General features: G+C 35.6%; 1 protein-coding gene across 2 annotated transcripts in view; it reads right to left on the bottom strand.

The window, feature by feature from the left end:
* Nucleotides 1-2,793: 2,793 nt before the first annotated feature.
* Nucleotides 2,794-15,967, bottom strand: part of nup107 (nucleoporin 107) — a 46,945-nt gene continuing 33,771 nt past the window's right edge. For both annotated transcript variants that reach the window (XM_069903903.1, XM_069903904.1), the window contains 17 exons: nt 15,689-15,802; nt 15,503-15,593; nt 15,344-15,420; nt 14,895-14,954; nt 14,627-14,769; nt 14,463-14,511; nt 12,526-12,595; nt 12,297-12,415; nt 11,600-11,638; nt 10,802-10,952; nt 9,464-9,576; nt 9,030-9,132; nt 5,588-5,748; nt 5,037-5,162; nt 4,836-4,949; nt 4,067-4,234; nt 2,794-3,160 (listed from right to left, as the gene is read on the bottom strand). In XM_069903903.1, the coding sequence (XP_069760004.1) occupies nt 3,053-3,160; nt 4,067-4,234; nt 4,836-4,949; nt 5,037-5,162; nt 5,588-5,748; nt 9,030-9,132; nt 9,464-9,576; nt 10,802-10,952; nt 11,600-11,638; nt 12,297-12,415; nt 12,526-12,595; nt 14,463-14,511; nt 14,627-14,769; nt 14,895-14,954; nt 15,344-15,420; nt 15,503-15,593; nt 15,689-15,802 (1,806 nt within the window). In that variant the 3' untranslated portion in view covers nt 2,794-3,052. The remainder of the gene's footprint in view (nt 3,161-4,066; nt 4,235-4,835; nt 4,950-5,036; nt 5,163-5,587; nt 5,749-9,029; nt 9,133-9,463; nt 9,577-10,801; nt 10,953-11,599; nt 11,639-12,296; nt 12,416-12,525; nt 12,596-14,462; nt 14,512-14,626; nt 14,770-14,894; nt 14,955-15,343; nt 15,421-15,502; nt 15,594-15,688; nt 15,803-15,967) is intronic.

The following is a 15,967-nucleotide window of genomic DNA, read 5'->3' as shown; positions in this document are numbered from 1 at the left end:
AAGGACAGGTTCTTCCCCTCGGCCATCAGATTTCTGAATGAAAACTGAATCACAGACACTACCTCCCCTTGTCTTTTTCTTGCACCATTTTATTTATTTTGATATGTGGATTGCGCTGCTGCAGCAAAAAAAAAATTCTGTGACATGTTCATGATAATAAATTCTGATTTCCAGTAGTGCAATGGGAGCACAAGAACCAGCTTCCAGCCTTGGGAACATGGCGAGTCAGATGACAAATCAGAATTCCTGAACAATGCAGGACGACTGTACTCTCCTTGTACAGTTACTGTGAAACATAGGAAACTCAGCAGCCATTTTGTACTAAGAACCCATAAATGGCATTTATGTTCACCTGAGAAAGCAAGTGGTCCTTATTTTAAAATATGGCATCTTTGAAGTGTCGCTCTAGCATTTTGTACTCAAGTCCTTCAGTTAAAGCATGTTCTTGCAATAGATGCAATACAGTGAAGGTTTACCAGGTTGGTTCATAAAATGTTGATATGAGATATTAAGCAAACTGGACCTATTTTCACTTCAGGCTCAGAAGAATGAAAAGTGATCTCATTAAAATGTACAAAATTCATCAGGGGTTTGACAGGATGGATAGTTGATGTTCCCCCCCCCCCAAATGGGTCATCTAGAACAGGAATCACAGTCCCAAAACAAGGGGTCAGCCACTGAGAGAAAAAAAATGATATAAATGAATCATTTGAATTCTTTATGCAAGCAGATGGGGGCTCTGTTATTCATATATTCAGGACAGAAATCAATGGACTTTTTGAAATTAAGGGAATCCAGGAGTTAATGTAGGACAGAGGTACTCAAGTAAAAATTCAACCCTGATCTTATTGAATGGCTGAACAGAAATGAAGGAGGGGCCAATTCCCCACTCTTGTTTCAAAATGCCATGTGATCTTTTTATGCTTGTTCTATTCTAGAACTTGTTAATTCAGGTGAGATCACTACCCCAAAAGCATATCACAGTAAGCAAATGTTTCAAATGCTTCGCCCAAAAATTGATGGGTCACCTTTACAAGATTCTTATTTCTAGCTTCACAATTTAAATGTATGGTGCTGACAAATTCTTCCTTCATCCAGCTCACCCCTCCAAACTCAGTTGCTTGTACCAATTTTGATTTTGTGCATGCCAATTTACCTTCAAGTCATTCTTGACCAATGTTACAACCAATTTTGGATAAAATTTTAACATCAGTTTCAACATGCTAGTTAAGGTATGCCACTGGAATTATACTCAAATTTAGGTCAAACTTAAAGTTAGTGAGACAGAAATTGTAATATAAAGTATCAAAAAAAAGGAAAGAGAATTTTAGTCATTAGTAGTCCCTGTGTTCATGATAGGATTGGTGGATATTTTGATAGAAATTAGTTACTCAATCTTAAATACCGGTGACATGAAACTGGAAAATACAGTAAACAGTAAAACAAATGTAAAACTTAAGCAAATGTACAAATGAATGAAAGAAAGCATGTGGCTCAGAGAGTTTAACACGAAGCATGACATCATATTTTGATTGGAAGAAACAAGGGGAAGCAATAGGATCATCGGTAGACCACAGATAATGGAATCTGAAAAGAAACTGCTGGAGAAACTCTGGGTTAAAGGAGCAACAGTGAAGGCATATTCAGGTAATTAAAATGCTTTTGGTGTTATTCCTTCTAAAATGATCCACATATCCTATTGATTTTTAAGCCCAAATGCAATCCATCTGGAGAAGGCACAGAATGTTGTGAACAGCGTTCCAGGATTTACATAAAATCAAATTATGAAAGAGCCATATATTTTTTTAAGTAATGATGGCATGTGGCTAAGAGGGAGTACTACAGATATTGGCTATTTCATTTTTACTTTCCTTGATCTTAGTGGTAAAGATCACATATTTAGGAGGTGCCTTTACAGAAACTTAAAGTTTTGGAAGAGATGTCCTGGCCTTCTTGAGCATTGTTGAGGCTGCACCCATCCAGGTAGATATAGAAAATTTCATCACCCTCCTAACTGATGTCATTGTGAGCTTTGAATTTCTGGTCAATGACTTCATTCCGGGGTGCCTCTGTTCTACGATGATACCCTGCACTCCCCCCAATGTTTATGTGGAAGAATCTGCAATGGCATTAAATATCAAGGATTTTGATATTTTGTTGGGGATAGTCAACATGTTGTAAACGTTACTTGCTACATCCAAATACTGCTATTATTTTTGTTCCGAATATCGTTAAAGGGTCCCAAACCCAAACATTGACTGGCTGTATCTTTCTATGATATAGTACCTAACCTGCTGAGTTCCTCCAGCCTTTCTTTGTTCACTCAAGATTCCAGCATCAGTAGTTCTTGTTTCCTGATGTCAGCCAACTGTTTGACCAATCCATGGATAAATCACCTAAATTATTTGTGAGGAGGATTTTTCAAGGTCATGTGGCCCTGGGAATGACTTGTCTAGTGCCTCAGTCAATGTCAATAGTACATCTAATTTCATTATTATGTTTCATAGCAACCTTTACTGAGGTTAGTTTTCTTTAATTGTAAAGTAAAAATAAATAATTAACTGATTTTAAATTTCACAACTGGAATGGTCAGATATGAATTTGTGCCACTGAACTGTTAGTCCAATAATTTAGTCACTGAATTACAAATTGTTGTCACTTTCACCAAGAAACTGAAAAACATCGGGTTTTTTTCCTGGCAAGTCAACCCATACTTAAATTCGGGATCACCATTGGTCAATAATCTATAGAATTATTTAAATTTTTTTTTAATGGACAAATCAAAATGATTGATTACAACTTGAAACATTTCCACTTTATTGATTTTTAATTACAAAACAGAAGCAGTGCATTCAATAAGATGGTAAAATATTTTGTACAGGTACAAAAAAGTGTACGTAAAATTACAAATGCAAATACTGACCATTTCCAGTTTAACCTGCTGAAATGGAGAAACAAGGGTGATGGATGAAGAATTCTGAAATACCTCAACAGTATTTTGGACTCCTAGTTTATTAAAATCATATCTTCCCACAACAACTTCAAATGTTCACTAGGGCTGCAATTCATATCCCAGAGGATCGAGATTCTGATCCAACAGCATGAGTGATGACTCTCTTAGCAACCGCAAAAACTTTGTCATTTCTTCCTTGGTAAACACCTATTTTATAGAAATGCAAATTACTTCAAAGTTCCAGGACATTTTACTCTATATTTCATAATTCAACTCAAAATGTACACAACATAACTTGCATTTAACTTCATGACAAGATCAGAATTATAGTTAAGATGAAAAATCAATAATTTGAAATGTTAATTGTTTCTCTCTTCAATAATGCTTCATGATCTACTGATTATTTCCAGCACATTCTGTTTTAATTTCTAAAGTTAATGAATGCAGACAGTTATCATGGACGAATAGACTGAAATTCAGTTGTTGTCATAGTTTATGAAAGTACTAATTTAAGAGTATAATTAATTTGACATTCTCTAGTTCTTCCTCAAGTGGACATTTTTCCAGCATATAAAGTGAAGTAATGGAAGAGTTTGCTGAAAGATGAGCATCCATGTTGAGGATTCTGCCATTCATTCTCAAAGACCAAGAATAGGTTTATAGCTTTGGAAAAAGGTTTTTGCTGTTTGCCTATTACATTGTAGAAATGTATCTTCTGCATTTTATCAAATTTAAAACAAATAAATGAGATGCAAAGGAGAAAAAAAATTAAGTCACTAACCAGTGTTTCAAGTATTAAGTCACTATAGAAACAAGTTTTACTTTTTAAACAGAAAAGCTGCCTTAATTAAAACAAATGTTTAATTGCAATAACTATTAGTTGAATATAGAGAGGATTTTTTTCAGACATATTTTAATATTGGTCATAAGGCAGTAAATTTCATCCAAGAACCAAAAACTTTTTCTGTTGATTGGAATGATGTTTTCAAAAATATCATGATGAGTTGCCAGATGTACAAAGGATACTTCTCTCAGCACAATCAAGTAAGCTATGAATCACTAAAGTACCAATGATTACGAGATGAAAGATCTCAAATTTGATTGCTCACTTACTTGATAAAGCTTGTGTTGTTCAGATGAAATTACATCAGCAAGCTTTAAACATTGTTGGTATTGCTTGGTGCTGTGCAGTACTGTATGAAGCAAGAAGCACATTGCAGGTAAGCACAGCTGACGCAACAACTTCAACTGGCGACTCCGCTCAGCATTTTCTTCGTTATTCTGGATCAGAGGAATTAGCAATTAACCACAGGAATTTTGTTAACATTGCCACATATAGAGTACACATCACTCAGAATGTTAGGTAAAAGTATGCAGGACAAGTATTATACCTATATAAATAAATAAATATTGTTTGGCAAAGATGAGTCTCAGATGGCTTGCGTCCTCTGGTCGTTCAACATTCTCACTGCCCGTGGGAAGAAGCTGTTCCTCAGCCTGGTGGTGCTGGCTCTGATACACCTGTATCTCTCCCCTAACGGGAGCAGTTGAAAGATACTGGGTGCAGGGTGGAAGAGGTCCTCAAAGATTTTGCATGCTAATGATAATACAGCAATGTACACATGCACCAAAATTCTTACTTCCCGCTGCCGAACAGGCATTTCATGAAAATCCAAGAGTACACAAATTTATTATCCGTCTCATAGATAATAAATATTTCAATATGCTGAAATAATCCAAAGAATAGACAAATTGGCACTGATGTGGATTGACTGGATTCCCAGGACAATGACTATATGCAATTCAAATGTTTCCTTTTTAAATATTTCCTTGCTGATTATTAAAAATCCAAAGACCTCAAAACAAAATACATTTTGTTTACCTCTCTTATGTCAACCAACCATCCTCCATTTACAAAAAGCAAGACATTATAGATCTTTTCTTTTACTTCATTGGTCAGGTCTTCCAAATCATTGCTCCATCTTTTATAATCCATCTAAAGGGGAATTAAAAACATCAATATGAATTTAAAAAAAAACACTGAAAAGTTCAAACTAACTTTTTTTAAATTTACACTTTGAACCTTGAACTTTTTCTGTTTGTGTTCATGAGCCACAGTCTCTGTGAAACTTGCATTTTCAGTTATGATGGGTTCTTGAGGTGCAGACTGCATTACTTTAAACCATTCATTAAATTTTTCGTGTGCTTCCTGAAAAAGAACATAATTTATAAATTGCTATTAGTAAAATGTAGAAACTTGAGAATACTCAGAAATCATACAATGCACCAACAAAACTCCACATTAGAAATGAGGCACTATAGTTTGAGATGAGATGTTATTGCAGTTTTAAATTTTAAAAACGATTGGAAAATTAAGAAATCGGACAAACCACAAAGAAATATTAATTAGGGTGAAACACTCATAATTATGTTTTCACCACATGGCCAAAATCAATTATCTTTAGGAATTCTGGTCAATTAGTCATCTATTAGTTCAGTGACATTGGGGATAACTCTGCCTTCACCAGCAATCAAATTTAAGTTGAAACTCCCAACATTTCTTTTTTGTATTCCTCTTGGATGTGCTTCGACTCCCAGGAACAAAGGATTTTGGAATTCTTTCCCACATATTACCAGATAAGCTCTAATACACAAGTGTTCCCGGATAGCATTTTCCTCCTCTGCTGGAGGCATGGATTCCATTCCATAATCTTCCCAGTTTGCATACACCTCAGCTGCCGAATCCTGCGGGATTTTGCTGAATACTTCTTTAGCTGCCTCATGTTTTTTCAAAGCTAGAAAACAAAGGACACTATGACCTAAAATAGATGACAGTGACCCACTGCAACATTATACTTTGTAATAAATTCCACTGTCAACTTTATTTAATCCCAAATCCTCAAATGAAAGAAAAAATGGTACTGCTGAAATAAAAACATAAAACGCTGGAATCACTCAGTAGGTCAGACAGCATTTGTGGAAAGAGGAACAATTTAACATTTCAGATCTAGATTCCTTTATCAGAATGGACAAAGTATCGGGGCACAAATACCTTTAAGAGGAAAGCCCTGCAAAAGGTAGTGGACACAGCCTAGTATATCACAGGCAGATCTCTCCCCACCGTTGAGAAAATCTACATGAAATGTTGCCACCGGAGAGCAGCAGCAATCCTCAAGGATCCATACCACCCAGGACATGCTCTGTTCTCGCTGCTGTCAGCAGGAAAGAGGCCTAGGTACCACAGGTTCAGGAATACCATTTAGGAACAGTTACTACCCTCCATCATCAAATTCCTAAACAACAATCTTAATTTTAGACTCATTTAAGGACTCTTAATTTGCACACTATTTATGACTGAATAGATATTTTTTTCTGTCTTGCACATTTGTTTACATTTCTCTTTTGTATACACATCTTTTCTTGAGTACAATTTTTTTGCACGACTGATAAAATTTCACAATAGATTTACAAAAATATCTTAGTTGTTTTTCATTTATATTATAACTCAATCGACACATGAACATTCAATTCAGGATCTTCGTGATGCCACCATCATCACCCTGTACAAAAACAAAGGCGAGAAATCAGACTGCTCAAACTACAGGGGAATCACGTTGCTCTCCATTGCAGGCAAAATCTTCGCTAGGATTCTACTAAATAGAATAATACCTAGTGTCGCCGAGAATATTCTCCCAGAATCACAGTGCGGCTTTCGCGCAAACAGAGGAACCACTGACATGGTCTTTGCCCTCAGACAGCTCCAAGAAAAGTGCAGAGAACAAAACAAAGGACTCTACATCACCTTTGTTGACCTCACCAAAGCCTTCGACACCGTGAGCAGGAAAGGGCTTTGGCAAATACTAGAGCGCATCGGATGTCCCCCAAAGTTCCTCAACATGTTTATCCAACTGCACGAAAACCAACAAGGTCGGGTCAGATACAGCAATGAGCTCTCTGAACCCTTCTCCATTAACAATGGCGTGAAGCAAGGCTGTGTTCTCGCACCAACCCTCTTTTCAATCTTCTTCAGCATGATGCTGAACCAAGCCATGAAAGACCCCAACAATGAAGACGCTGTTTACATCCGGTACCGCACGGATGGCAGTCTCTTCAATCTGAGGCGCCTGCAAGCTCACACCAAGACACAAGAGAAACTTGTCCGTGAACTACTCTTTGCAGATGATGCCGCTTTAGTTGCCCATTCAGAGCCAGCTCTTCAGCGCTTGACGTCCTGCTTTGCGGAAACTGCCAAAATGTTTGGCCTGGAAGTCAGCCTGAAGAAAACTGAGGTCCTCCATCAGCCAGCTCCTCACCATGACTACCAGCCCCCCCACATCTCCATCGGGCACACAAAACTCAAAACGGTCAACCAGTTTACCTATCTCGGCTGCACCATTTCATCAGATGCAAGGATCGACAATGAGATAGACAACAGACTCGCCAAGGCAAATAGCGCCTTTGGAAGACTACACAAAAGAGTCTGGAAAAACAACCAACTGAAAAACCTCACAAAGATAAGCGTATACAGAGCCGTTGTCATACCCACACTCCTGTTCGGCTCCGAATCATGGGTCCTCTACCGGCACCACCTACGGCTCCTAGAACGCTTCCACCAGCGTTGTCTCCGCTCCATCCTCAACATCCATTGGAGCGCTTACACCCCTAACGTCGAAGTACTCGAGATGGCAGAGGTCGACAGCATCGAGTCCACGCTGCTGAAGATCCAGCTGCGCTGGATGGGTCACGTCTCCAGAATGGAGGACCATCGCCTTCCCAAGATCGTATTATATGGCGAGCTCTCCACTGGCCACCGTGACAGAGGTGCACCAAAGAAAAGGTACAAGGACTGCCTAAAGAAATCTCTTGGTGCCTGCCACATTGACCACCGCCAGTGGGCTGATAACGCCTCAAACCGTGCATCTTGGCGCCTCACAGTTTGGCGGGCAGCAACCTCCTTTGAAGAAGACCGCAGAGCCCACCTCACTGACAAAAGGCAAAGGAGGAAAAACCCAACACCCAACCCCAACCAACCAATTTTCCCTTGCAACCGCTGCAATCGTGTCTGCCTGTCCCGCATCGGACTTGTCAGCCACAAACGAGCCTGCAGCTGACGTGGACTTTTTACCCCCTCCATAAATCTTCGTCCGCGAAGCCAAGCCAAAGAAAGATAACTTAATCGACACATGAACATTCAATAGAGGAATATGTACTATGTAACAGCAGAGTTTTAGTTGGGCACTATACTTGGCTGTCATTTATGGGCCACAGGGCTCTTTTCCTGTGCTGTAGTGTTATAAGTTCTATAACAGGTTCAAGCTAGCCAGATGAGTAGGATGTCACAGCACGAAAAATCCACCGTGCCCCAAACATCATTTCAACAAAATTAGCAAGTGGCACTCACAACCAATGTCTGAAGATGTGGTTATTTCTAGATTTGCAATATACAGCATACAAGTGAAGAATAAGAGACAAGCCTATATAAATAAATAAATATTGTTTTGCAAAGATGAGTCTCAGATGGCTTGCGTCCTTTGGTCGTTCAACATTCTCACTGCCCGTGGGAAGAAGCTGTTCCTCAGCCTGTGGTGCTGGCTCTGATACACCTGTATCTCTCCCCCAACGGGAGCAGTTGAAAGATACTGTGTGCAGAGTGGAAGAGTTAACCTGAGAGTTTTAAAAAAACCCACATTTTTGTTGCTTTCCCAAGATAACATTCAGTAAAGTGTGAGAGGGGACGCCTGTGTTAACATGATGTTGTAGTGTGAAATTGTAGCATGAGCAATAAAAATACTATTCTAATGTTGATGTTCAGCAACAAAGCACCAGCCTCCTTTATGCATAGTGCAAAGTACGAGCTTGCTATAGCTCTCCAGGCAGATATTTTGGAGGAACATGAATGTCTGGAAAATGGACAGAGCACAGCTTAATTTCCAGGCAAGAAAATCCATTAATTATATAAATTAAAATGATTATTGAAATTTAACCATTCATTTAAAAACATGTATATGACTGTGCAATTTCCAAGTTAGTTGATTTTATTTTAAAAATCTGCATGTAAGGAAGTAAAACAACATACCCAAGAATTTTCTCATTATCGCATTGCTTTGTATTAGGGCTTCCGCCCTTTGTGTTGGATCAAACATCAACCACTCAATTACATTAATCTTCATCTGGTCTTCCTGTAAAATACATAATTTAGTAAAGTTTAAATTGTTTTAAAAAACTTTATTGTTTCTATAGCTTTTCCTCCATATATACATTTGCAATAGTCAATACAACATGTATGAAGCAATTTTTTTCAGAAACAGAGATCTGATCATAAAGCAGATTTAAACTCTCCAACTGATGAAATTGTAGTTTAATACACACCTATATTAGATTGACGAGATTAAGGACAAAGTTTCTCATGTCAGTAACTTATAAAAGCTGTAAATGTGAACTTAGCACAAAATATCGGTTTATTCTTGCTTCAGATATTTAGAAATGTCACAAGCAGAAAATGACACTCACTTTAGTGGTAGCAGTATACAAGGATGGTGACAGATCATGGTGAATGAAGTCCTTGGCATCCTTCTTCCGGATATTTTCAACCACAGACTTTGTCACAGCTGCTACATCAAGACCTGTATAATAATTTTGAAAAGGCACCATAATTAAAAAGCATTCAATCAAGAATGTATTCACTGAGAACCTGGTATTTAGAAACTTTTCAAACCTCAGAATATTTTATTTATATTACACACACATATATACAAAGATCCAAATATATACACACACACACACACATATAGTGCATGTACATTTTTGTTTCAAATGTCGTTGATTCAATATGATGTAAATGTTTTCAAAGCTTAAATTCAGCCAATCCTAACATTTAATTCCATTTAAGTTTATTCTATTTTTGATCTATTTATCATTACTGTTTCTGAATATTAATTTAGAATTTACTCAATGTAATAACTAGTAAGTTTAACCAAAATTATACCAACCTTTCTATATCATCGCATTGAATTATCCATTTGATGGGCCATCAGTACCAAATTATACCACATTTAAGAGTTAATTAATGATTAATGTTAGTTACCCTCCACAGGGTTGAGCAGCCAATCTCAGTGAAGTACTGTTGAAAGTGTTGTGCTTAACATAATTCATTTACCTGCATCCCATACGCCTCCACACATGACATAATCAATGCCAAGATACTAATTTAAGTGGGGGAGTTTCCACTGTCCTGGGCAATACTTTTCCTCAACCAATACTACTATTAGAATTTAATATTTCACTATCTTGATGTTTGTGGGGCCTTACCGTGCACTAGCTGTCTGCCACATAATAAAGTAATACGAGGACAAATATATGTTAAAAATAGTAATGTTAGTTAACCCTTTGAGATATGTTATTCATTAACAACTCCCTCCATCAGGTGGGAGGTCATTCTTGTGAGCTGTTAGAGAATATGGAACGAGCCTTATCTGATAATAATATTTAATATTATAAAGAAATGTTTTGCATCCAAATGACATACTGCTGCCTTTCAGGGCAAGACAGTTTATTTCTAATTCAATGGACTTTCTTCATACAGAAGTTTGTAGTGTATTCAAAGCCATTCTGAGAATATTTAATTTACCAGATGAACACAAGATGTAACCAAGCTTGCTGACAACAGTGACAGTTCAGTCCTATCGAATTATACTGATTATGATCACCTTCATTTATGAACATGCCACAAGATGATCAGGATTTACATTGCAATTTTTTTTCTAAATTAATCAACAACTTCATAATCACAAAAAAAGTACCATAAAAAAAGTAAAATTGAAGATGATAGAAACTAGAAACTCTCCTTACCAGCCTCTCTTGCAAGATCTAGACAATGTTTCCTATGTTCAGTTTCTGTTACAGTCTCCAGAAATGCTGAATATTGAGCAATACCCAACTGGTGTGGTAAGTGTCTTACATAAAATGCTATCAATTCTGTATGCTTCATTTTGATTAAGAACTGTAAAAGAAAACATTCAAAAGTGAGTTTTCAAGATGCCATTCTTACAATAAACAGTAACATATTTACATTGTTTAAGATAGCACGTGAAATTACACTGCTAGGAAGGCTTTCAGGTTGCATTTTTACCACATTAGCAAAATCATTATCTTGCATTTTGTATTTAACTTACAAGATGACTGAAAATACTTATCAAGCAAAATCATTATCTTGTATTTTGTATTTAACTTACAAGATGACAGAAAATACTTATCAAGCAAAATCATTATCTTGTATTTTGTATTTAACTTACAAGATGACAGAAAATACTTATCAAGGAAAATCATTATCTTGTATTTTGTATTTAACTTACAAGATGACTGAAAATACTTATCAAGCAAAATCATTATCTTGTATTTTGTATTTAACTTACAAGATGACTGAAAATACTTATCAAGCATTTAGCTTGGTTAATTTCATTTAAGAAAATTGTAATAGTATGTTACATTTATCTTCTTCAGAGACAAAAGACATAAACAGCACTGTAAAGTTTAATTTAGATGTATAAGTTTAAAGTCCTAAAATTAATTTGTTAAATTATACATAATAAACATTAAATACAATGATATATAGCATGCATGCTTAAAATTTGAAATAAATTATCTCACCTCAATATAACTTTTTAGAATGTCCATACAAACATTCTCCTGAAAATAGTAAAGATAATTTAACTAAGATCATCAGTGTGTGATTTTAAAGTTTATGTAATGAGTTAAAACACATGATTTTATTTCATTAATAAGAGCTTGAATGGAGAACAAGCGAAAGGAATAGATGGCGAGGGAAAGAAATTCATGGGGGGGGGGGGGGGGGAAAGAGAATCCTTCCAACACTGGCCCAGATTTAGTCCTGGATTAAAAAGATTTTTGGATTTATAAATTCTTACTTTATTGACATGATTTCCTTATCATGAGAATATTTGTAATTTTTTTAAAATCTCGTAGCACATTGTACAATTGTACTGTTTAATTGGTTATACACTAAAATAGCAATAATTTTTTTTAAAAAGGATTTATAAATTCTTGCACTTAACTTTAGAGGCAGAAATTAAAAGACCGATAATGCCCCTGCTGTTGGCCATTAGCTCTTTCAATTCTCAAGTAACAGTAATGGATGTCATAAACATACAAAGTCTAGCTCAGGAAGGAATGTTCATTTAGTTCAATAATTAAATTTAAAATTAAATCTTGGATGAAAAGCAATTTTACCATTTCAAATTCAAAAAAGCAAATATTTTAATTTATGAATGTTAGTGTATTGAAACTTTCCCACATAGCTACATTAAGACACAATTAACAAGTTCACCTTTGTTGGTATGCCCAAATTCCACAACAACAGCACAAGATGAGTCATGAATCGAAGGAGATGAGGAGGAAGAAGTAACCTACATTTTGTAAGCCAATCATGAAATTCATCCATAAGACCTATTATTAACAAGAAAAAGAAAATTTTAATAAATGGACGTTTTAGCAGATATTTGCCAGAATTTTCACTTTATTTCCACTCAATTTTAATTTATTTTTCAAAAACTTACCATCGATATCTCCTAAGATTATGAATTTTTGAATGATGTGATAATGAGCTTTGTTCTCCTCCAAGACTTGCTATGAAAATAGAAATTAGTTCAACTTTTACAAATTTCTGAACAGATCAAAACATTTGGTACCATCTCATTATTTAATACACACCAAATTCAATCCAACTTTTGATAAGAATCTTGTTCATACAAGAAATAATGCTTGCATTCTTTGATGTCAGGCACTTACATTAAATCCTTCAAACAGTTTAGTGAAATATAAAAATGGGAAATCAATCAATTTTCATTTTAAATATATTCTGAATCTTTGGAGAACAGCAAACATTGCAGGAAAACTTCAGAAGTTTATGAAAAAGTTGTCACAGCTTACTGGCCTTGACAAAAGTGGCTAAATGCTCAGCTGTTCTTTACATGATTCTGGACAAAATATTAGCAAAAATTTCAACTTCATTTTTAATCAAAGGAAGAATATTCTGAAATGTGCATGGTGACATTTATTTCCCATTTTTATTTAACCAGTATATTAAAACCTCAGCATATACAATTTGAAGCCATCCAGGTTTCATTCAGTATGCTCCACACATGTCGTCTGCAATACTCTCTTTTTATTTCTAGTTCAAAAAGATTAGAGTAAGTTTTATTTCAGTGTTTCATCTTTAGATTAGCTTCCACTCCTAAGTGGAAGGTGCAAATAGTAACCCATGTTCCCCTTCAATTAAATGGATCTTTATTCACTAATTTTTAAAAAAAATCTTCTTCAGAAAGCTAGTCTTAAAATGCATTTGTTAACATCTGGTCCATACGTAATACATTACATCCAAATAAAAACTATATTTCTGTCAGAAGAGTATGTATGATTCTTTGAAGTTTGTTCCTGAGAGAAGGTTGCAAAAGTGAACTGCAAGAACTTTCAAACTGTAAATTTTTAATAACAATTCTTATCAAGTCTTCTTCTCTTCCCCAAGTCAACACAACCCATTTTTTCGCTTAAACAAATCACCTCCTTGCAAACCAATCTTCCCAATTTGTGTGATTTGTTGACACACACATATACATATATATGACCAATTCTCAATTTTCTCTCCTATTTTTGAACAAAATAAATCACATTCCTAGTCTGATTCAACTGGAACACAACAGTTACCAATCCCTTCCTCATTACTTGCTACACAACACAATTCGAACCGGGTCAACTTCTTTCAAATTCAAAATTTGTGCTCATCTGTGAATCCTGACGAACCATGCTCTACCCTGTTTTTGTAATGCACATTTCAAATATATTTTTATTATTCCCGGGGTTACAATCCCTGGTCCTTCTTTCAATGGAAAATAGGGATAGAAATGAGCTATTCAACCCCTAGTGCTTGTTACAATATTAAATGAAACCATTCCTGATCAGTATTCCAATTTAATATTCCATCATAACTTATGTTAACAAAAGTTCCTGTGAGACTTAAAACTTACAATTGATCTATCACAATTGGTTTTTCCCAAGAAGAGCTCAAATCACTGTTATCATTTGTGCAGCGTGTTTCCTGAAAGGCACAGCCCAAATTTTTTGGATCGTTATTCAGATTCAAAATTCCCAAGCAGTAAAATTAGTTTTGATATATTCCACTTACTCCCTTAATATCCCAAAAATTCCATATAATACAACTCTCATTTTTATGTACTCTCAAGTTAATGAGTCCAGGACCCATTCATTCTGATCATAGTATTACCCTATCTATTGTCCTTTGAAGCCGATGTTACAGCGTTGGTTCAACTAAATTATTTCCTTTCCTTGGCCAACGTCTCATTTTTCTTTCATCCATTTATTATATATCCCCTGGCATCAAAAAGCATGATGGAAATGTTCTTATTCAATTGTACACAAATTAACAATTTTTTTTAAAATTTAGGCAAAGCACATGCCATATTAAGTTTTCTCTTACCCTCTTGTCTGTTGCTTGCAGCTCTTCAAATATCGCTTCTGGTGTCCAACTAAAAATGTTCATGCCAGATTATTACTTGATTTAGTAAAGAAAACTGCATGAAAGTTCAAATACCATTGTTCTATTTTATAATGTTTATTAAAAGCTTAGATGTTTATACTTACTTCGCTTCCATGTATTCTTTAGGTAGTTCTTCCAATTCACTCATTGGACTCAATGAATGGATTTCTTGTTCCACAAGATTGTCTATCATGATTCTGAAGTGTGCCCAAACACAGTCTTCCCAAGTATCACAAACTGAAAGGAGCTACAATTTATGACAACATAAACTGAAACTCTGCACAAACACATATAATTTAATACTTTGATGTTTTCTGCATGGATTATTTTAACGATCTGTCAAGGAAAAAGAGATTGTCTTGAATATCTTACCTGTTTGAGGTTTCCACTTAGAGCAGCATAGATTGCTCGTTCATATCGGTTAAACTGTTCCTAAAAAATGAAATAATTTGTGGTTATTCAACATTTTAAACATTTAAAAGTCAGAAGAGAAAAAGAACTGTAGATGCTGAAATCAGGAACAAAAAAAACACACTGGAAGATCAAGCAGCATCTGTGGAAGCAAAAGGCATTAGTTGTCATCCCTATGTCATCCCTACATTAATTCTGAGCTCTTCCACCAGTTGCTTTTTTCTACAAAGGTTTATTTAATTAAATGGATTCTGCATTATAAGGACCCATTTTCTAAAACAGCCCACAGAGGATATTTACTCATAATTCCATGAATTATACATTAATTTTTAATACAAAATAGCTTGGGCTCCAGATTATCTACAGTATTTCTCATTCAGCATGTTTATAATGATTTAAATTATATTTACATCTTCTGCCATCCTCCAACAACAAGCCTTCCAAACACTTCTGTAGGGGTTTCCTTCGACTGTTTCAATCTTTCCACCTGAAATCAGAAAGAAAATAGCCTTCAAACAATAATCTGAGGCTATAAGAATGGAGATTTTGTATTTTAGAACAATCCTCACCACCACTAAGGTTTGGGTCATGATACAATTTCCAGCCTTCCAGTGTTGCAGCTCTCCATGCCTGACCACAACGTTCGCAAAGTCGCTGAGCCTGATGGATGTTAAATTATAAACAATTTCATTTTTGATAACCAAATGAAGAATATTCATATTATGAATATCTAAGTAAGATCAATATAGATGTACCTTATCAGTCATTCCAGCTCGTATTAGAGCAAATAGATATTTCATAAGTCTGGCATCATCTTCACGATCCAAGTCTGCAAGAGGCATTTTCTGCCTTATAGGAGCATCTGGATCCTTGAAGAACATACAAAAAGTTTGTTCAGAATTTTGCTTTGTATAGTCATCAAATTTTAAAGACTGTTAGCCAAGTAGAAGAGAAAACTACAGAGGTTAGAAGTTTAAAGAAGAAAATTCCAAACATACTCAGCAGGTCAGCCAGCATGTGAAGAGAAGCCATCA

The sequence above is a fragment of the Narcine bancroftii genome, chromosome 11 (genome assembly GCF_036971445.1).
Source record: "Narcine bancroftii isolate sNarBan1 chromosome 11, sNarBan1.hap1, whole genome shotgun sequence".
NCBI classification, from domain to species: Eukaryota; Metazoa; Chordata; class Chondrichthyes; order Torpediniformes; family Narcinidae; genus Narcine; species Narcine bancroftii.
This window is presented reverse-complemented; position numbering and strand designations above follow the sequence as displayed.